Genomic DNA, 23,631 nt, shown 5'->3' on the forward strand with positions numbered 1-23,631 from the left:
GAAACTCTATCAAGTGCAAGGCAACTATGACCACTACACAAGCAGAGAAGAAGTCACACAGATGTGGCTTGCACAGATTCCAACCCTTGTGTTTCGCCCACAGAAGATTGTGGACTTTGGGTTTCTTTATGGGTGTGGAAATCAGTGGTACTGTAGAATTTTTGTTAGATGATAGAGGAGTGATGAAGGGTTCCCAAACTAGAGTTCCAACAGGAGTGTTGCTGGCAAGATGTTCAAGTGACAAACATGAGCTGGTAAATGACCTTTTCTCATATTATAGAAACTTCTGTATCTAAAAGAAGCAGATCCTGACATTTATCTAGACAGCACTGTTCAAAGTCCAGTAACTACATAAATAAAAATTTCCTAATCCTTGCCTACATGCATTTTTTAAAATAAACTTGCCCAATGAAGAGATGAATGCCTAGAGTTAGGTTAAATAAGGACTAGCAACTTATTACTCTGAGATTAATATGGTTTCAAATGGGCATCACAACACAGTGCCTTCTCATGCTTGAAAATAAAGGGTATGGGAAGAAGCATATGTGGCCATGTACCCTACAAACCTCCAGGCTTGACCCAGGTGTAAGGTTCAATTGGACATGCTACATTCACATCAGAAAAGGAAAACAGCACTAAAATCTGCAAACTTTTTTTTTTTTTAAGAGTAAGCTTTTGTATATTTAAAGCAAATAAACACACACTGACAATTAAGTGCCTTACTCATGACTTTAAAATGACAAAGCAAGCATTCACTCACAGCACTGACTCCCAATATGATAGGACAGAGCAGACAACATGGGTTTTTTTCTGTCCCCAGAGAAAAATGTGAGAATAGACAGTATAAGGTGGTGCAAAGACTGGATTTGCTTTGAAATTAAGTAAAACAGAATAAGACGCAGTAAAAAATAAGCAGAAGTAAAATGCACAGTGAAGTTCAGTAATAAGTAAAATGCATACTTTTAGAAGTTCAGTAATATTTAGATGGCGTGCAATTTAGTTGATCATAAAAACACTGATGTTGTCCTTCATTAGATTTCAGAGTTGATTTTACATTTGGTTTGTTGGTTGCTCAAGGAATAATGTCATAAAAACAAAACCTATATATGGTATTAATAATTTAGTCTATCACATGAAAAAGCCTTCATATTTATTGGAAGCTTATCTTACTGCAGTCTTAAAAGCTACTTCTGCAAGCAAACCATTTGAAGCACCCTTTGACAATTTTCTTACCACTGCCTCGTTCTTTGGAACAGATGGATTTTACATTGTGAGAAGGCTGCCTTGGATCCAAAAAGGAGACATGTGCCTGTGATCCTACTGCATACACTGACCACTCCGGACCATAAGCCAAACACACATTCTCCCTGCAGTATGGCAACTTTGTGGAAAGTAACTAGAAACAAAGGAAAGAGAAATCAACACATTATGATAAGAGAAAAAAAAACACTGATAAAACAATTCTGTAATTCTGTAAACTATGTTCAAGGGAGTTGCAGTGAAAAAACCCAAAATGCAGCTAAAAATAAGTTCATCACAACTATAAAAGTTTAAGAGAAAAGCAACCTGACTCAGAGAACAAACAACCCCTGAAGATTAGATGCCTTATCTGAACAAAACTGAGATGATAAAGGCTGAACCATGTATTATGCAAAGAACAATGGACATTTTGGCATATTGTTTTACATCTTTCTAAGCTGGTATTTCTTCAGCAGGTGTACAGAGACATGATCTCAGCTGAAAAAGCTTACTTCATACAGTAGTATAGATATTTGTGGGTTTGATCTATAATTACACTTAAATAAGTGCAACTTCCTTTATGAAGGCTACTAATTAAGTATCAATTATACTCTCTATGGAACAGCTCACTTCAGCTCACCCAGAACTGGCAGAAAGTTAAGAGCACTTCTCACCCTTAAAAATAAGGTGAGTGGGAAGTTTCTTTCCCCAAGTTCTAATATTTAGGACATTGCATTTTACTTAAAGATTTATGTGTTTGTCGTGGTTTAGGAATGGTATTCCCCAATTTAGTGTTCCCACTGAATCACCCCAGACCACACACCGCTTACACACTTCCCCCCCACCTCCCCCTGCAGTGGGCTGAAGAGGAGAATTGGAGGCAAAAAAAGGTAAAGGTCATGGGATGTGATAAGAACAATTTACTAGAAACAGCAATGAAATAAGAAAATGAACAGTAATAACAACAATACTAAAAGCAGAGTGTACAAGACAGGTGAACGATTCACATGCGGTTGCTCACTACACGGAATCCAGCACAACCTGACCATACACCCCAGAAAAACCAAAAAAATGCCACCCTCCACTGTCCCCTCTGCCCATGACATGAGGTGGTATTAAATAATCTCAGGGTCTGGACTGTGCCCCTCCCAACTGCTGCAAAAATTAACCCTGTCCTGGACAGAACCAGGACTTCATCCAACCCTTATTCTATACCATCTAAATCACACCCAGATCCTACAACTTATAGATATATACACACACACAAGTGTCACAGACATCTTTTGTGAAAAATCCTTTCTTTAGGATTTTTCCCCTTTCTGAGAAGCTGTGGCCTCAGCAACAAAATGTAAACAATGGTTATCTGCTGCTGTGGAATGCAACAGGTGGATGCGTGATTGGTCTTGAGTGAATGTTTGGATTTACCGACCACTCACAGCAGAGCTGGGTCTCACTCTGTGCTGAGACACAGACCTTTGTTTATTCATTCCTTTTCTATTCTTAGCTTAGCTAGCATTCTGAGAACTTTCTCTCTTTTTCTTTTTAGTATAGTTATAATGTAATATATATCATAGCCTAATAAATCCAGCCTTCTGAACATGAGGTCAACATTCTCGTCTCTCTCTTCACCCTGAAAAACTCTTGCAAGCCCTGTAACACACAAGCATGGGTACCATTCCCTTAGTCAATGGCTGTCCATTCAAAATGTCTTCCAAGACAGGAGGACTGGTGTGCTGTTGGCTGTTTGCTGCATCAGGAGCTCATGACTGGTGTATCTGGAGCAATCGATCCTCATTGTCCATGGTAGTTATGGCACACAGTGGCAGTGGCATTCAGCAACCAATATTAAACAATTCAACATTACAGGCTGTTCTCACCCAAAAATCAAATCTCCTTGAGGTACACATTGCATTCCCCCATCTCTTTGCATTACGTGCCAAATGCACCCAGGTCCTTGAGCAAAAACAATCCCACAGATGGATTTGCCTTTCCTTGAGGCAGGACTGATCCAAACTGTCTTCCCCAACACATTTCTCATATGCACCACAGGGACTTTATCCCCTTCTATGGTATATGAAGGTTTTGATAGGGCAGAGCCAGCTTGATTGGTAGAGGCTCTAGTTAACTAACCAGGTGGACTTCACTAAATGTGTATACCAATGTTTGAAAAGCCAACTTCTACCTGAACAGTGATGTCTTGCTACAATTCAGCAGACCAGATAAGTTTCCCTTTATGCTGCCAATTGGTCTTTTTCCATTGGTCCAGCCACCCCCACAGAGTATTTTCTACCATCCACGAGTCAGTGTAGAGGTAGAGTGTTGGCCACTTCTCTCATTCAGTGATACCTAAAGCCAGCTGGATGACTTTCAGCTCTGCAACCTGACTTGATCCAACTTGTTGCTTGGTAGCTTCTGCAACTCGCCATGTACGGCTCTATATGGCTGCTTTCCATGTTTGATGTATCCCTACAATATGGCAGAAAGCATCAGTAAAGACAGCACATTGCTTTTCATTTTCTGATATCTGATTATATGGTGGGGCCTCTTCAGCATGCCACCTTCTTCTCTGAAATTTTTGCCTTCAGGTGAGTTTGTAATGACTTTCAAGATTGCTGGATGATTGCGGTTTTCTATTTGAGTTCATTGTGTGATCAGAGCAATCTACTAGCTCCACATGGCATCAGTGGCATGATGTGCGGAAGGGACTTTTCCTTTGAACATCCAGCCCAGCACTGGCAGTCAAGGTGCCAGGAGGAGCTGTGCTTCAGTGCCAATCACTTCTGAAGCAGCTCAAACCCATTCATAAGCTGCCAGTATCTCTTTTTCAGTTGGGGTGTAACAGACCTTGGATCCTTTGTATCCCCCAGGGATCGTCCTCGAGTCTTTCTGGGTACTTTTTGCCAGAGGCTCCAGGAAGGATGATTCTCCCCAGTTGTGGTATAGAGCACATTTTTCACATCTTGTCCTGTCCTGACTGGCCCAAGGGCTACTGCATGAACACTCTCCTGGTTTAATTTGTTCAAAAGCTTGTTCTTGTTCAGGACCCCACTTGAAATCATTCTTCTTCCAGGTCATGCAATAGAGAAGGTTTACAATCAATCTGACTGTAATCTGGAATATGCATTCTCCAAAAACCCACAGTGCTAGGAAAGCTTGTTTCCTTTTTGCTGGTTGGTGAGGACATAGCTGCTATTTTGCTTATCATATCTATTGGAATCTGATATTGTCCATCTTGCCATTTTACTCCTAAAAGCTTAATTTTCTGGGCAAGTCTCTTGACCTTACTTTGCTTTATGACAAAACATGCTTTTATGAGAATTCAGATTATCTTCTCCCCTTTCTCAAAAACTTCCTCTGCTGTGTTGCCCCATATGATGATGTCATCAACGTATTGCAAGTGTTCTGGAGTCTGACCCTTTTCCAATGCAGTCTGGATCAGTCCAGGCAAATAGTGGGGCTGTGCTTCCACCCCTGGAGTAGGTGGTTCCAGGTGTACTGGATGCCCCTTCAGGTAAAAGCAAACTGCGGCCTGCACTCTGCTGCTAAAGGAATGTAGAAAAAACACATTGGCAATATTGATGGTGGCACTACTTTGCTGCCTTGGATTCCAGTTCATACTGAAGTTCCAGCATGCCTGGCACAGAAGCACTCAGTGATGGTGTGACATCGTTCAGGCCATGATTATCCACTGTCAGTCTCCACTCTCCATTGGACTTATGTACTGGACACATGAGGCTATTAAAGGGTAAGTGGGTCTTGCTGACCACTCCCTGGTGCTCCAGTTCACGAATCATCTTGTGGATGAGGGTCACAGAATCCTGGTTGGTGCAGTATTGTCAACAGTGCACTGTTGTGATAGTGATCAGTACCCTGTTCTTTGACCCTCAGCAGTCCCATAGCAGAAGGATCCTCTGAGAGACCAAGCAAGGTATTCAGCTGCCTAATTTCCTCTGTCTTCACAGCAGCTATCCCAAAAACCCAGCAATGTCCTTTTGGATCCTTGAAATACCCTCTCCTGAGGTAATCTATGTCAAGGATACACGGGGCCACTGGGCCAGTCACAATGGGGTGTTTTTGCCATTCATTCCCACCCAGGCTCAGTTCAGCTTCCAGTATAGTCAGGTTTTGGGATCCCCCTGTCACCCCAGAAATAGAGATAGATTCTGACCCTACATATCTCAATGCCATCAGGGTACATTGTGCACCAGTGTAAATTAAAGCATTGTACTCCTGTGGGTCTGATGGGTCAGGCCATTATATCCAAATAGTCCAGTAGATCTGATTATCCCTTTCCTCCAATGGGCTGGAGGCAGGGCCCCTCTAGTTCTGGTCATGGTACTCATTGCTCACTTCTTATAAATATGATCAACCACAGGTCCCTTCAAGAGGTTTGGAAGTAACATCAGCACCTTCCCTTCTGTCTGAGGGAGGACCTGCTCACTGGAAACTGAAGCAGAATTTTCCTTGAAGAATTACCCATGGTGGTTGTACTTCCTCTCAACTCACGTACCCATAGCTCCTAGGGCAGAGGTGGGTTTTCCATTCCACTTCTTCATGTCCTCTCTGTGGTCATGCAGGTAAAACCAGAGGTTACCTACCTTGTGTTGTATTCCCTCTCTCTCTTGAGAAGGGGCATGCTTGCTCTTAATAGCAGAGACTCTGGCCTGTATTGGCAGGGCACAGGACATTTTCTCTTTAAATTGCTGGAAGTCCTTGGACAGCTGAGATGCAGGCCCAAAGGGAGGAAGAGAGACTTTCCTCATATTGCCAGAGTTGGGCAACCAAATTATCCACTGTTTGTTCTTGTCCTGTCCATGACATCACTGCCAATGAGTTGGCATATGACAATGGCATGCTCCCATATGAACTTGTGTCACATGGGTTGTGTGCCCTAAACTTCATCTGGATCTACAGGGGACTGCTTGTTATTTGAATCTCTATAGAGTACCTCCAGCACAGCTAATTCTCTCAGGTACTGGATACCTTGCTCCATGGTGTTCCACTTGTCTTGGTGCACTGACAGATCCTCCTTGAAAAGATATCTTTCCCTCACACTTGACAGGAGTCACCTCCAGAGGCTGAGGATTTCTGTCCTTTTTCCAATGCTGTTGTCAATGCCTGCATCCCTGGAAAGGGATCCCAGTTGCTTGGCTTCACTATCCTCTAATTTTCAACTGTGGGTTGTGCTATCCCAGCATCAGAGCAGCCGGGTCACCAGGGGCTCACCCTACTGGTGGCTGAAATATTTTCATATATCGTGCAGCTCACCTGGGGATAGGGATTGGGTGATTACCTCTGTCCCTGCTTCTTCCTCCTGTTCTGAGGGCCCTACTTCCTCTTCATCCTTCACTATGCAAACTGATTTGGTCTTGCATTTCTTTTTCTGTATAGGTATGACTGCTACTGGCATGTGTTGTTCCTCTGGTTCAGTTGCAGTTTGAGTGGCCACAGTGGCAGTTGCTCTGCTTTTCTCCTCCTCCTCCTCCTCCCCCTGAGGGTGCTGTCTAGTGAGGAGTGGTATCTGGTAAACAGTAGCCAGGGCCCAGCACATCGCATTACTTTGTACCTCTCTGGAATCACCATAACACTTTCCTTTCAGATATTCTTCCACTTTATCAGGGTCCTGTTAAGGGGTGAACTTCCAAACCATTGGAGAACAGAAGTCCTCCGAAACCGTCCCATTTTCTCCCACATTCCATGCCACTCATGACTATCCACCCTCCGGGTAGATCTCTGAATGACCATACAAGAAGTCTCTTTCATAATTCTAAACATGTACTGAGTAGACATAGCAACAAGAACATGCGCCTTCCTTAACATCCAAAGGAAATTCAAAATTCTCACAAGCTGTTGTAACAAACCTGAAGGAGGAAAAGGGTGTGAAAAGCTGGGCCAAATCATCCTCCCCTGTTCTCCCTACAGACAGTACAATTATTAATGAAATCCCAGAGGTAGCACCCAAGGCAAATGCAGGAGAGCAGCACTCAAGACACATCCTAAATGACCCTCATTGCCCTTGATGTTATCATGTCATAAACTGATATCCCACAGTACAGCAATAAAGCAATTCTGATCCCTCTCCCTGCTCTGAAAAAGAGCACCATGAGGAGTACATGGGGGAATATATACAGGGTTAGGTACCATAATGTGAACAGACCAAGCAAAAGTTGTGACCAGTGGCTCTGTACCTAATACAAATGCTTAGATTGAATTTGTTTCCAACCTGCTCTGGTCAGATGTGTTGTTATCTCAGTGCTTCATGCCTCACATTGGATGCCAAATTGACTGTCATAGTTTAGGAATGGTATTTCCCAATTTAGTGTTCCCATTGAATCACCCCAGACCACGCACTACTCATTCACTTCCCCCTGCAGTGGGATGGGGAGGAGAATTTGAGGCAAAAAAAGGTAAAGATCGCAGGTTGAGATAAGAACAATTTAATAAAAACAGCAACAAAATAAAAAAAAAAAAAAAACCAAATAAGAATAATACTGATAGCAGTGTGTACAACACAAGCGAATGATTCACAAGTGATTGCTCACTCTGTAGAACCTGGCACCACCCAACCATACACCCCAGCCAAACTGGAAAAATGCCACCCCCTTCCATTCCCTCTACACTTGGTGTGAGGTGGTAGTTAATAACCCCAGGGTCCAGGCTGTGCCCCTCCTGGCTGCTGCAAAAATTAACCCTGTCTTGACCAGAACCAGGACAGTGTTTTACAAACACTGCTGCTCTTTCATCAAGCATTTATAGGAAATTAAGAATAGTGAATAGCCTTCAATGCAAAGCAATGTTTTAAGTTTTACACCAACAGAAAAGCACCTTTGATAGTGTGTGCTCTGCTTTCCAAAGATGAAAATACCCATCCAAGGACACAGCTCCCAGTTCCTATTATGAAAAAAAGAAAAAAAAAAAGAAGAAAAAAAGTAAGAGTTAGTTTTTGTATTATAGATATCCTTACAAACTCACACTCCAGGTTGCTTCTCTAGTATAATTTATTTATATGACTTTTTTTTCAAATACATATGGACAGTTTTAGTGATAGTAAAAGATTTTAAAATCACAGAAAATTCGGGGAGCTAGAAAGAAAGGCTTAGTAGGCTCTGGAAAATATTAAAGGTAGGGCCTGGGAAATGTTAGGCCTTGTATTTGCTAGATCATATGAAACTGCATCTGTCTAGTCAGTATATGATAAATGATATAATTGTTAGATGTGATTAGATATAATTATTGTTTAAAGAATCATGAGAAACTATGTTAGAGTTTTGAGGGGGATCACGAGAAATCCATGCTTAGATGAAATCAATGTATACAAGAGAATCATGTAAGTTTAATAATTAATATGTATGTTATATAACGATAGAATATAAAACATGTTCAGCCCGAAACCATGTCAGAGTCAGATTTGGGTCTGTGTACCCCTGACACCCAGAGCTCTAAATAAAAGCATCTGCATATAATCATTCCGTGATTATGTGTTCCTGAACGCTAACATTAGGACTACTCAACTGTCTTGCTTATCTTACTGACCTTGTTCTTATTGTTGAAAGCCAATGCTCGGACTTTGCAGTTGTCAGGATTGGTGTTCTCCTTAGGAATATCCTTCAGAGCCCTGTACGCTATGTGGGCATAGACAGGAACTTGAGAGAGATTATGCCTGGCATCAGTTTTGGACAACACATCCTCTGTAACTTCCCAGAGACCCATCGAACCATCCCGGGAACCTGAATAAGTAGTCCATAACAGCACTTCAAATATACATAATTATCCTTTTTAGAAAATGAACTGCAATAAACAATGAGGTCTTAAAAAGAAGATACTTTAGATTTATTTAATCTAACTGAACACACTGTTGGTGCCTATGTATTAATTATTATTAACAAAATCATGATTTTACTGAGGTGTTAAGTTCATAACATTGTGAACTTATTGTCAACTGGTTTGTCTACATGGTTTCCAATCAGCTAGATCACCTCATCTGTTTTCAATCTGATTGAGATGCATCAAAAAACCATGATCCTGTACAACAATCACCATTAGAGATTCACATGTAGAATAAACTCAGAGGCAATTGAATAGCCTATGTGTTCAGCCTGAGCCTGGCTTACTGAGGCTGAGATTGACAGTCTGTTAAACCAATACAAAAACCTACAAGAAAACTCAGTGGGGTTTATACCAATTCTAGACAGTTTGATTTCTGACAGTATGCTTATGGATATGTACACATACATTAGTGAACTGAACAGAAACATATATTTAAAACCACAATTTGCATCAATTTAAATAAAATATACTGTTAATTCAACTCATTCAACCTCTTGTTTAAAGAATGTAACACAGGAACTGAGGCCAAACAAGCAAGAATTCATTTTATTTTTTGACTGAATTTGAAGATAATGATACAAAATATGAATCAGTAAGACCAACAATACTGGATGAAGAAAGTTAAATGTCTTTGGTTCAAAGATCAATACAGATTTAATCCAAGGTCCTATACCCATCCCTTCTGGTGTTCAGGCAACTCACTTCCGTTTAAGTCAGCTCTGATAGATTTGACATGTACCTCCATTTCTTCCCTACACAATGTCACTTAGTGGGTTTTTTAATGCGGATATTTGGGTTAGAGAATTGCAAGGATCAACTCAAGGGTTAGCTTTTGTTTTTTTTTATATTACTGAAACATCAGTTGGAGCATTTGATTTTTATATGAGACTATTAGGATTTTCTGTCACCTGCAGTTTGACACCTCCTTGAATGGAATACAAAACCCTCTCAGCACAGAAAGACCGTAAACTAATACATTAATTCAATGGCATATTGCTGCCTTTACTCAAGGTAAGTAATACTTTATAAAGTTACACTGATTATCCAGCTACACTGACTAAAAAGTCAGTAATTGACCTTTTCTATTAGAACCTTCTGTATTAGTTCCCACAGTATGTGTGCCTATATATACATACACACACACACACACACACACACACACAATTTTGCTGATAGCTTGATAAAACAAACTGAGTTTTCATTAATCAGTCTTCCATAGAATTTCAGGAAACTAGTACTCTTCAGCTGTATCTTGAAATTATTCTGGTGTAGAATCCTTGCCTTGAACTTACTGTGTTAAGACACCCTCTCATGTCAACACCTACTGTAAAGACAACAGCATTCCCTCCAATACTAGGAAAAAAAAGTACAATCTAGACCAGGGCTCAACAAATTAAAAAAAAAATTAAAAAAGCTAAGTTCTGTACTAAGATCAAGAATGGTTTAAATAGGCAAAGTAGCTCCAAATGGTTTCAAATCCCTTCTAAAGGTGCTTCCCTAAGACCTATCAAGTGCTGTACATCAGTATAAAATTCTGGGAAAAAAAAATTAAAAATTAACATTACCAGAAACAGCCATAGTGTCACTTATCCATGCAATTGAAAATATCCAGTCCTTATGTCCATCCTAAAAGAAAAAAAAAAAGACGAATTTTCTGTGCCATTATATTCTGCAGTGGTCTCAAGGCAGACAAAAAAATATCAAAGTGAAGAATACTTAAGTGCAAACTCAGAAAGAGAAGACCTATGCTAAAAACATATAAATAATATTCCACTATCCAGCTGTAGCAGTTTAAGTACCTAACAGTAATTTTAACTTTTATTGATTTTGACATGTATAATTAATAGAGAGCAATTAGGCAATAGAAAAACAGATCTCTGACCAAGGAAAAATTAATCTCAATTCTAAGGACTTGGATTTTTTCCATTTTGAAAGCAGTGTTCTTTACTTCTATAAAGTAGCTGCTTACTTTTATTTCCTCAAAGGCACATCCCTAAAAAGAAACAAAAAAATTATATTTGAAATATATGACCTACTGATTAAATTTTCAAGAATCTTTTACTCACAAGGTGAGAAGCCTGTGTATAAAAAAAAGACCATAAGGGTCTAGTTCTGCTTGAAAAACTGCAGTCACAGTGGCACACGAATAACAAGTCATGCAGATCTTCAGATTCAAGCCTTTCTGCAGCTGGTTATCTGCTACTGCAGAAAGTCTGACCTGAGCTCTGCTGTTGTAGTTAATGTCTATGCGAAGTCCTGAATCAAAAAGGAAAAATAAGAGTGAAGTGCTTACAGGACACCACTATACCCATTTCAGCCGTTTTCTTTTTAAGATTGGCTGTTTTAAAAAGGCCTCATGATGTTTCAGAAATAAAACCAGTATCAAAGTCTATCAAAGTGCCACAAGCCACTGGGTTAGAACTACTCCTCAAAGCCAAGTTCCACCTGTGAAATAATACATATATAAGCTGCACTGGAGAAGAGAAAGCCTTGAATCATCTTTACAACTTCTCAAATGAGCTTTTTCACTAAAGCTAAGTTTCAGAGATCATCATCACCCCAATTAGACTTTGACAGTAAAGATTTTGTTACATTTTCAGTGCTTAAAAGTAATCTGAAGTAGACTTGAATGAGGATAAGAAAGAAATCTGACTTAGAACCCTGAGAATCCTCTCATATATTTATGTACTCATTCATATTTAATTCACTCTCCACTACAAAACTCCCAAATTTTACACTTGCTTTGACCTTACTCACTTCAAAGTAGCAATTCTTGGGACAGAATAAAATTTCCCCAAATACTCCCACTTACATCTCCCACACACACAGGATCAAGTGTAGGCAGACGATAAATTGCAAGACTGTTGGGGTTGTCTCCACCTGTGGCCAGAAAGGTCCTTGAGGGGTTGAGCTCAATGGCATGAATACCACATCCCTGCTGGTTCACCATGGCAGGTTCACGATCTTTCAGAATAGGAATCTTGGTAATTTGACCAGTCTGGACATCTATTACAAATAACTGGAGGAAAAAAGCAGATACAAATCATTATCACACAGATAAGAAAACCAAGGTGGTCAAATATCCTTTCTATTTTGAACTAACATTCTTTTAAATGTAGAATCCACAAATGTTGCAAATATGGTTGAAAAATGTATACATTCCTTCTTAAAACAAATAAATTAAATAATTGTGGGTTTTACTTTAATCATCCATCCTTGTTTTGGCTAGGATAACATTAACTTCCTTCTTAGTAGCTGGTATAGTCCCGTATTTTGGATTTAGTACGAGAATAATGTTGATAATACACTGATGTTTAGTTGCTGCTCCATAGTGCTTACTTTAAATCAAGGACTTCTCAGTTTTCCATTCTGTATAAGCAAGCAGGTGCACAAGAGGCTGTGAGGGAACATAGCCAGGACAGTTAACCCAAACTGGCCAAAGGGATATTCCATACCATAGAACATTATGCTCACTATATAAAGCAGGGGGTTGGGATTGGCTGGGAGCTGCCAATCACTGTTGAGGGATGGGCTGGTGTGAGAGTCTGTCCGAAATATCCCTCATCTGCCTCACAATCATCATTGGGGGACCACTGAAGAAAAGACCCCCCTGTCTAGCCCTGTAGGAGAAAGTCACAAGTCAAGCAGGGCCCTGAGACCTGAGAGCATTGCTAAGTTATTGTTTTCACAGGTGTATTTATTGTATGCTACACTGAGCTCAACAAGAAGAAAGAAGGACATTCTGACCTTTTTGCAACAATAGCTCTAGGATTTTTCCCCACCTCTCGGCCTGGCTGGACTTCTCCTGAGTTTCGGGGTGGTCCCCCAAAGAAGACCCCTCTTGCTTGTTTGCAACCACCGTGACAGCCAAACTGAGATGTAAGAAGCCTTTTCACCAGAGAAAAACCGAGACATGAAATCCCTATGTGAGAAGGCCCCCTCCAATGCTTTCCAAGGACTGGGACTGAAACCCCCAACCCAGGGGAGGTGTGCGGGGGGAGGCAAGCTGACCAAAGCAAGATGGATGTTGCAGGTGTGAGCAGTGGACCACAAAGACAATGGCTCTCGCTCACTGCTGAGAACATGGACTGTGTACCCTTTCCAAATACCATTCTTTCCTCCGAAGATACAATAGACTACCTTTGATTCAGTTTCAAGATCTATTCCCCTTCCTCCATCAAAAAAGAGTATAATTAGAGTCCAGATGAACTGCAACCCTGAGATCTCCTCGGACGCGACCTGGTGAACTCCATCGGCTAGACACCAAAGGACTTCGCCGTTCTACATTTGGTAGCTATTCACCCTTTTCTTTTTCCTCCCTCTTTTCCCTTATTTTTCCCTTTTTCCCCAATTCCTCCCCAACACATTTTGGCTGTGGTTATTTCAATTAAGGTGCATTTGTTTTGATTATCTCTGCAAACCCCCCTTGTACTGTGTCGGTTCTTTTTGCACCCTGAGATCACAAACCGCCACGAAACCCATCTGTGAGGATGGCTCGTGACAGCTGGGCATGGGTCAGTGGGTGGTAAGCAAATGTATGTCACTTCTGTTTCTTGGATTTTATTTCTTTTTTTCCTATTATAACAATAATATTTTACTTTATTTCAATTACTAAACTGTTCTTATTTTAACCCACAGGTTTTACATTTTTTCCAATTTTCCTCCCCATCCATCCAAGGAAGGGGAGGGGAAGTGAGTGAACAGCTGTGTGGTACTTAGCTGCCACCAGTTGGAGTTAAACCACAACAGTCCATTTTGGCACCCAAAATGGGGCTCAAAGCATTGAGACAATGACAGATCTGACCAGAGCATGTTAAAACAAATTTCTTATAAGCATTCATTATGTTAGTTTAATAGTCATGGGTCACAATGTTGATTTATTTACTCTCACAGTTGTTGCACTTTTTCTCAGAGTTGTGTTGTGTGACACTTACTTGCAGTATGTCTTCCTGTGGTGATGTTTATCATCCTTGAGGCCTGGACCAAGGTTATAATTTTGTTGTACTTCATAATACTTGCCTATGATATGATAGAACCACTGGTCATGAAACTAACCTGGTATGTGTCCTCACCATTGCCACCCTATCTGTACCTCAGGAGCCATCTATTGGGAACTATTAACAGTTACATCTTCTTCCTTTTCTCCTCGAATACATCTTCCAACATCCATCCTGCCTTCCTGCTTTCCTTCTCCTCCAGGATGATTACAGTAGTATTTGAGAATGTGTAAGATTTTAAATAACCTTTCAATACGCTTGCAACCAACCTGGCCCTTTTGCTAGGAGCCAGCATGTTGCTGCATATAGTTCAGGTCTTCTTTCAGATTAAACAACTATTTAAGAACATCACCCAGAGATTTGCCCTGAGGCTGACTAGTTCTGAGTGATGGGGTATGCAGGATAATATGGGCAAGTGCCTAGGACAGTGAGCACCTCCAATGTTTTTGAACCTCACCCCTGAACAAGTGCATAATCGGGAAGATGTGTGTTAATGTCGTTATAAACAATTCTGTGGGTGAAGGTGTGGGTGCTAATGTCTTTGAAATGTGTCTTAATGTCTCTACTGACTTAGGGCAGCAGGTTTGTTACAGAGCCCAGACAGCTTGGCTCCTGAAACAGACAAGTGGGGTCTGCACAAGGCTGAACTTCTGAACTTTGGGGTAAAACCGTAGGTTCAAGGGGGAATATGAGGTAGGCAGTTCGGGAAGGCTGTACCTTCCTAGTACCTCCGCCAGTGGGGAAAGGAAGAGGGGGCAACATGCAGCTGGTAGTTTAGCATAAAAGGAGGCTGTGTCCATCGAAATCCCGAGAGAGAAAACCCTGCAGGCATGTGCCCCAGTGGACTCTCTTCCTTTATTTGAATAAAGTTGCAGGACTCCTTTGTCTCCTTTATGGACACTAGCTTTTCATAGTGTGAGAAACAACTGCTCGCTTTTTAAAATTTTAAAGGTTTATAAAACCTTAACAAAAAATACAACAAAAAGACGAAATAAGGAAAAATTACAGCTCTGGGAGCCCCCGTGACTATCAGCCTCATGCTCCCCTACAAAATGGATGCTCTGCCGTTTATACTGCTACCCTCTCCTAGTGTCTTGTCAGTCGGCTCCTTCCTTGCCATCTAGTGGTGGAGATCACTTTCTTACATCTTGATTGGAGGTCAGGTATTACTATAGTAACAAGCCAACCTTCCCCAAATGCCCCAACTACCAAGGCCATCCCGTGATAACAATTCGGGGCGGGGGGGGGTGGGAATGACATAACTATACATCTACAAACCTTCTTTTAACATACATCTAATGTTCACCCCTTAATTGTGAGAGCCAACCATCTCATTACTCCTCTGTAACGATAGCGTGATTTTCTGTACACAGTCTTTGTGAAAAATGCTTTTTTATGATTGGCTTTTTGCAAATATTAAAATTAATATTATATGTGTAATGTTAAAAAGTTATACTGTATTAATCTGTGGAAGGGGCTAACAGCGGGCCTGTTAGCTAAAGGAGCGAAAAGAAGCTGATAAGGAGCTCTCTCCAAGGCTGTATCCAAGGAGACCAAGAGAAGTGACGAATTGAAGAAAGATAAGAAGACAACTTTGCAGCTGGACGAAGTATTTTTAGAAAGTTAGTTGAAGTTCCTGTAACTTTTCACCAATAGTGTTATGTTGATTTATTGTAGCCAATAGTTAGGGTAGAAGAAGCATAAACAATTGGAAAGTGTATAAAAGGTCAGCCATGTTCAATAATAGAGTGGCCATCTGAGACTGCTTGTGGTCTCTGCTTTGTGTCGTGACCGCCTCAACAACAACATGAATCCTTTTCAGTAGTGTGTTAAATATAGTTTTAGGCTATAACATAATGTTAAAATAGAAACTATGCTATGCAATATACTTTTTTTAACTAGTTCAAGAAAGGAATGAGATAATCCAGAAATTCTTCACACAGAGATAACAGCAAAAAGACACTAAAATCCCAAAGAGAAGAATTATTGTCTCCTTATCATAAAGAACTAGTCGCCTTCTACCTCCTTCCAGACACTGAGGAGCCAACAAGATGAAGGGGGGGAAAGTTGACAATAACCAGAGAAATCCCTAGTTTGAAAGGAATGTATGTATCTTGTATGAGATATATGAATATGCAACAGGCTATTGCTTTTAAAAGTTAATGCTTTGTTAGCAAGCTATGCTTTCAAGAGGAAAGCATCTGAATGTTTGTAATTCTTTGCTTTTATTGTCCTTTATTTTAAGATTGTCCAAATTCTTATTGCTCTAATTTGTATTACTATTTTTATAACCATTTTATTACTAATAAACTTTTAAAATTTTAAAACAAGTGATTGGCATTTTTCACAGTCTTGTTTAAAGGGGTGGTTCTATGGAAAGTCTGGTCCTCCTGTGGAAGTTCGGGTTCTCCTCTGGATCTGTCCAGTGGTGGTGGTGGTGTCCCAAGCCCCTAGACCTTGAGATTACATGTGGTCAGGTTCAGGTGGTACCTCCCCTAGGGCGGGGAGTTTCACAATGGATTGATGTAGTCCTATGAGTCATCGGATATTTTTGGAGTCCCTGATGGTCATTCCAGCTGCCTATTCTGCTGTTTCTCAGGCAACCCCCTCTCCTCACAACGTCCTCCTTTGAGATGGGAAAAAAATTCCCTGAAGAACCCAAATCCACGACACCAGCTCTGGGAATACAAAGACAATTTCTCCCTCTCTCATGTCAGCTGTGGAAAAACTGTCCTGGGAGTTCCACCAACTCAAAGAGGTTATGCCCTACTCTACACCTGTAGGGACCAGCATCTCAACTATTACCATTAAGCATCCTCTTACTCAAAAGAGAGGATATAGAAGGTACACACCATGGGGTACCCTGTGGTTTTGCCTGTGGGACCACAGAGAGGGCATGAGGAAGTAGAATGGAAAACCTACCTCAATCCTAGAGGCACAGGTAGAGGAATTGCAGGGAAAAACAATCACAAAAGAGGGTTCTTGCAGGAAAGCTGCTGCTTCAAGCTACAGTGGGCAGTTTCTCAGGCAGAATGGAAGGACTGATCTTACTCCCAATCCTACAGAAGAAAATTCCAATCCATTTCTAGAAGAAGTAAGTAGAGAATCCTATGATCAGAACTAGAGGGGCCCTGCCTCCAGCCAGGTGGAAGAGAAGGAAAACTGGGTTTACTGGACTTGTAGATGCAATGGCCTGGCACATCAGACCCACAGGGGTACAAAACTGTAGTACATACCAGTGCACAGTGTATCCTAATGAAATGAAGCTATAGAGGGGCAGAACCCATTTGCATTTCTGGAGTGACAGAGGGATCATAACATCTGACTGTATTGGAGGCTGAAATCATCCTGACTGGGAATGAATGGCAAAAGCAGCCCACTGTGACCAGCCCAGTGGCTCTCTGCGTCCTTAGCATAGATTACCTCAGGAGAGGGTATTTCAAGGATCTAAAAGGGTACCAGTGGGCTTTTGGTATAGATGCCCTGGAGACAGAGGAAAGTTATCAGCTGTCTACCCTGCCCAGTCTCTCTGAGAACTTTTTAGTGGTGGGGTTACCGAAGGTTGAAGAACAGCAGGTGCAGATCGCTACCACAACAGTGAACTAGCAGTAATATTGCAATAACTGACACCCTGATTCCAACCCATAAGCTGATTTCTTAACTGGAGAGCCAAGGAGTGATGAGCAGGACTCACTCACCCTTTATTAGCCCCATTTAGCCAGTGCAAAAGTCTAATGGAGAATGAAGACTGACAGTGGATATTCGTGGCCTGAACAATGTCACACAATCACTGAGTGCTGCCATGCTGGACATGCTGGAACTTCAGTTAGAGCTGGAGTCAAAGGCAGCCAAGTGGTGTCTCAACTGATATCACCAGTGGGTTTTTCTCAATCCCTCTGGCAGCAGAATGCAGGCCACAGTTTGCTTCCAGTACACCTGGAACCAACTGCCCAGGGGTGGAAACAGCAATACCATCTGCCATGGACTGATCCAGACTGCACTGGAAAAGGATGAAGCTCCAGAACTCCTGTAATACATTGATGAAGTCATTGTGTGGGGAAATACAGTAGAAGTTTTTGAGACAGGTAAGAAAATAGTCCAAATCCTTCTGAAAGACTATTCTGCTATAAAACAAAGTAAGGTCAAGGGACCTGCCCAAGAGATAGAGGTTTTAGGAATAAAATAGCAAGATGGGCATTGCCAGATACCAGTAGATGTGCTCAACAAAATAACAGTAATGTCTCCACCAACTCACAAGAAAGAAACACAAGCTTTCTTAGGCATTGCGAGATTTTGGAGAATGTATATTCCAAATTATAATAAGATTTCTCTATCAAGGGACCAGGAAGAAGAATTATTTACAATGGGGCCCTGAGCAACAAAAAGCCTTTGAGCAAATCAAACAGGAGACAGTTCATGCTGTAGTCTCTCAGGTCAGTCAGAACAGGGAAAGATGTAAAAAAAATGGGCTCTACACCACAGCTGGAGAGAATGATCCTTCCTGGAGCCATTGGCAGAAAGCACTGGGGAGACTCAAGGTTGACCCCTGGGATTTTAGAGTTGGAGATGCAGAGGATCTGAAGACCACTGTGTTGGTTTTGCTTGGCCTGGTTTTTGGTAGCGGGAGGGCCATAGAGATGGCTTCTGTGAAAAGCTGCTGGAAGCTTCCGCTATGTCCAGCAGAGCAAATCCCTGATGGCTCTGAAGATGGATGAGCCACTGGCCAAAGCTGGTCCAATTAGAGAGGTTGGTAATGCCTCTGTGATAACATATTTAAGAAGAAAGCCAAAACAAAGTGGGCACAATAGTTTTTTTCTTCTAGTCAGAGAAGAGGAGGAGGTGAGAACATGCGAGGGAAAACAGCATGGAGATTCCAAGGTCAGTGAAAAAGGAGGGGGAGGAGGTGCTCCAGGCACCAGAGTGGAGATTCCTCTGCAGGCCGTGGTGAAGACCATGGTGAAGCAGGCTGTCCCCCTGCAGCCCATGGGTCCACAGGGGATGCAGAGATCCACCCATAGCCCATGGAGGAGGTGCCCATGCTGGAGCAGGTAGATGCCTGGAGGAGGCTGTGATCCAGTGGAAGACCTGGTGGAGAGAGGGGGCCCCTGCTTCCAAGCTGGAGCAGCCTGTCCTTGGAGGACTACACCCTGTGGAAGAGTGCCCCACATCGCAGCAGTTTTGGGAGTACTGTCTGCCCGCAGGGGACAATTTATGTTGCAGTAGGTGCGGTACGGCTGCTATTCGGGATAGTGGGCTCACGCTGAAGAAGGTTGTCGCCCTGTTTTAAGTTCTTCTAAGCCTTCTGATGTTTACATTCTTGTAATGAACTTTCTCACGCAATTTTCTGTATATAATTATTGTTTTACATTCTTTTCTGGAGGAGGAGAAATTTGATGGACTTGGTTTGTCCAGTGTCATTGGAGAGGTTGCACTTGCATCCTCCAATCCACTGTCACTTTTGAAAGTCTATAAATGTTGGAGTCAGAAAATAAACTTACCTTCTGTAATATTTGTTATGAAATAATTCATGCTTCAAGAGAGAATGTATTTTATAAGACTGTAAAATCCAAACGAGTCCACAAGCAGCCCAGAGACAGATATCTACTTCGGAATGTTGAAATTCCTGAAGACAGCAGAACAGCACCCCCCCCCCCCCCCCCGTTTACCCATCAATAGATGTATAAATGTGGCCAGCGAGATGATCGTCATCCTCCGGAGTAATCAGGAGACACTCAAGAGTGATCATCGCTCAACTGATACCATTGATCGAGATGATCGAGATAACAGAAGTCACCAGAAAGATACACCTGAATACCCAACTTCCACTGACACAATCAATGCCTGCCACTACTCAGGAAATCGTGATTGTCCAGCCCTGCACAGTGAAAGAAACTCTCATGCATATGCAGGATTACAAAAGAAATCAGGGCGCCTCTGCCTCAGGCATAAAAATCTGTATAAAACAGCCCTGCTGGAAATGGCATTTGTGAACAGAGGGAGGTCCGGTGCAATAGAGGTCATACCTATGCTCACCCAGTGCCGATCCCGGGCTCGATGCTGTCTCTTTGACTGTGGGTTCTTGAGGACTGTTGTGGTGTGCTGTATTGTCCCATTTTGGCCTTCCAGGTCACTTTCCCAGGTGTGCCTATACTCTCTCCCTTCCCCCTTACCCCCATGCTGAGTGAGTCCTGTCACTCAGACTTAACATTCCAGCAAGGCGTCGTGTGGTTGGTCAAGTTCAAAGGATGCCACTCAGGCCCAGGGGTCATTGGCCTGTCTGGGTGTCATCTTCCCCTGAGACCCTGCCCCTCTCACCTGGTTGGTGGCTCACCTGCACCTCCCCTCCCCCTATCCCTGAGCTTAAAAGGGTGATCAGACCATGGGGTCTGGGTTCTGTTGGAGCAGGTCCTCACGTTCAGACCTCTGTAACCATGGAATAAACCTCTGGACATTAAACCCTCCAGCAGAATCCATCTCCTTGTTCTCTTCACCATCGCCTGAAGCTATCCCTCCTGAGGTAACGGGGTCCCTTACAAGCCTGGACTTGTTCAGTGCCCAGCTGCAACCACCAGCAAGCCAAGGTATCTCTGGGGTGATACACTGCAGTTGCTGCCTTTGGCCCGGCAGCGAGGGTCAGACTGGCCCAGGCACAATCTAACTGATAATATTGGGAGCCATTTTTTTCCAATATTTGGCGTCCCTGAGGCAGGCAAAGCGACTCTGCAGCCCGAGACGGACCCGCAGCACCTCGGAGAACCTTCTGGCAGCCGTGCACCCAGCTGAAAGGGGCTTTGGTTGCAACGCCCTCAGCTAGAGACTTTGGGAATATTCCCAGAAGAAGTTTCGTGGACTGTTCGGCGCCTCTGGAAAGCCCAGCTCCTTTCTGGTGAGCAGATTTTCCAGAGGGAGGACAGGGGAGCCTCTCTCGCCTACAGAGAGGTCCTGTTCCGGTGAAGAGACCTGCCTGTACCCAGCCAGCTACAGCTTCCATTTTGGGTGAGTATCTCTGCTCTCGGTAGGGCAGGAGCTCAAAAACAGACTCTGCCGTGAGTTCTGTTCCTTTTTGCATTTGCATTTTTGGCTGCGCAGCCCCACAGACGGGAATTCATTGATTTCTAGCTATTAGCTTTCTGCCGCGTGTTTTGCTGTCTTTTTGAATTCGCGCGGGAGATCTTTGCCCTTCCTCTTGGCTCTGCAGGCTCGGCTCTCTCCACGTGGTCGGGAGATCTTTCTCTCTCTCTCTGTGCGGGGGAGGGGGGGCTCTCGGCTCTCTTGCCGCAGGGGATCCCTCTCTCTCTCTCTCTGTGGGGGAAGGGGGGGTTCTCTGCACACGCGGCGCGGGGGGGCCCGGTTTCGGCTTGCCACGTGGCGTGGCTGCTCTCTCTGCTCCGCGGGGGGGGCTTTGTTTCTGCCTCGGCTCGGCAGGGCGTGCCCTGCTGCTGCTGCCCGGGAATTTTAAAAGCAGTATATACAGCTGCATTGTGAAGCTTTTGTCGGCTCGTTATCGCTTTCCATCTGTGGTTTTTTTTTTTAAATCGGTAGCTGATTTTAGCTTTGTTTTTGGTCTGGCGGGATTTAGTACTTTGCTTTTTACATCTAACATGGGTTTGAAACTCAGCATTGTACAAAAAGGAGTGTTTTATAATATTGTTAGCATTTTAGACAGTGGTAATGTTAAGTTTTCAAAGGGAAAATTGAAACAGTTTATAAGATGGCTTTTCCTCCACTTCCCACAAATCTCCCCTGAAGAAATCCACAATATTCAATTCTGGGATAAAGTTGGGAATGAATTGATAACCTTAGGACAATCTGGCAATGCCCCCTCAGCTAAATTTGTGTTTTGGAGTTTACAAATTCGAACAGCATTGCTCAAACAAAAGGAAATGGAGAAAAAGCCAAATGTAAAGCCATGTACCTCTGCTCTCCCTGTTTCTCCCTCTCCTAATTCTAAAACCCCTAAACATCTTTCCCCAAAACTTGGTATTTTAAACAGATCAAACTCATTGGGAAGTCGACGCCCAAAGTCTGTTGAAATGCCTGAGTTGCCCTGTTCACAAGGCCCTGGCCAGGCTGCGTGGAACCTTTCCCAATCCCCTGTGTCCCCTCCTCTGAAACCCACAGCACGAGTTAGCTTTCCTGAGAGCAGTGATGTCCAAAATGGCCCCCAGTCCCTAGGGGGTCCACAAGATGGTGGATGCCACGTGGCATCTTCCCAAACCTGGTCTTCTTCTTCCCAAAATCCTCTTAAGCATCCCGAAACTCCAGCCCCATCCCCCTCTCCTCCTGTTCCTTGTGACACCTTCCCCCCTCCCCCTCCCTTTCCTGCAATACCCTCAGCTCCACCCCTCTACTCCTCCCAGGGGGCGTCTGCTGACGTGATGTCACCAGGTGTCCCCGCCCCCTGCCAGCCCCTTGACCCCGCCCCTTGCTCCCACGGTTTCCCCGCCCCTTGCCGGCCCCCTGTCCCCACCCCCTGTACCCGTTGCGTCTCCGCCCCCTCCCCGGGTTCCCACGGTGGGGACACACCCACTGCCATCCCCCAAACCTGTAGCTGTGATCCCAATGCTTCTGTTTCAAGGGATACAGAGCAGGGAACAGCAGATTCAATGCATAGTCCCATGTTGTCACTGGCTCCTGTTACCTTTCAGCCTGCAGCTCAGGGGGGAGCAGCTCCAACTGCTAATTGGAGTCCTTTTGGACGACAATTGATTAAAGAGATCTGTAAGTCTCATAAAGAATATGGTCCACACAGTCCATATTTCCGTGGCCTTTTAAATTCTGAATTGAGTAGGACTGTAGTGATTCCACATGATTTAAAACAGCTTTTTTCCTGTCTCATGACCTCCACAGAATTCAAATTATGGGAAATAGCATGGAAACAAATGCTGAATGATGCTCTCCCAGGCTTGCATGCTGATCCAAACACAGCCAAAGACAACAGTGGTAACCCTATCACCATTGAGCACCTCTGTGGTGAGGGCCAATGGTCTTCTCCCTCAATCCAAGCTACTGCAATTCCTGCAGAAACTCTCGAGAAAGTAAAAGAAGCAGCTGAAAAAGCATTCTTTTCCCTACAACCTGAGGGGCCTTTTGAGCCCTATAGTAAAATTAAACAGCTACCATCAGAGCCTTTTTTGAAATTTGTAGAAAGGTTAACTAGAGCCATTGAAATACAAGTTAAAAAAGAGAATGCTAGGGAAGCAATTTTAGAAGAAATGGCATTTACAAATGCAAATAAACAGTGTCAAGCGGCAATCCTGAGCCTTCCTCTCGAACCTACCCCTACGTTAAAGGACATGCTTCTAGTCTGTAACAGGAAAGTGCCTCTGATGAGTGTGGCTGAAGACACCAGACTAAGGCTGCTGCCAAGACCACCCCAGCGTGTCGCCGTTGCCAGCCCTGCGCCTTTCCCCTCAGCACAGCAGTACCCTGGGCAGCAGCGGAGACCAGCAATGGCTGAGCCCACAAAACCATGCCTACTTTGTAACAACCTAGGGCACTGGAGTAACCAGTGCCCCCTGAAAAGGGAATTTGATGAATTTCGAAATGGCAGGGGAGGAGAACTACA

General features: G+C 43.2%; 1 protein-coding gene across 1 annotated transcript in view; it reads right to left on the reverse strand.

Moving 5' to 3' along the window:
• LOC134431499 (DDB1- and CUL4-associated factor 12-like) overlaps positions 1-23,631 on the reverse strand; it is a 63,367-nt gene that overhangs the window by 12,336 nt on the left and 27,400 nt on the right. Inside the window, exons 3-7 of the mRNA XM_063179508.1 lie at positions 11,879-12,085; positions 10,632-10,692; positions 8,773-8,966; positions 8,065-8,130; positions 1,234-1,396 (exon numbers count right to left, since the gene is read on the reverse strand). Of these exons, the coding sequence (XP_063035578.1) occupies positions 1,234-1,396; positions 8,065-8,130; positions 8,773-8,966; positions 10,632-10,692; positions 11,879-12,085 (691 nt within the window). The remainder of the gene's footprint in view (positions 1-1,233; positions 1,397-8,064; positions 8,131-8,772; positions 8,967-10,631; positions 10,693-11,878; positions 12,086-23,631) is intronic.

This window comes from Melospiza melodia, chromosome W (genome assembly GCF_035770615.1).
Source record: "Melospiza melodia melodia isolate bMelMel2 chromosome W, bMelMel2.pri, whole genome shotgun sequence".
NCBI lineage: Eukaryota > Metazoa > Chordata > Aves > Passeriformes > Passerellidae > Melospiza > Melospiza melodia.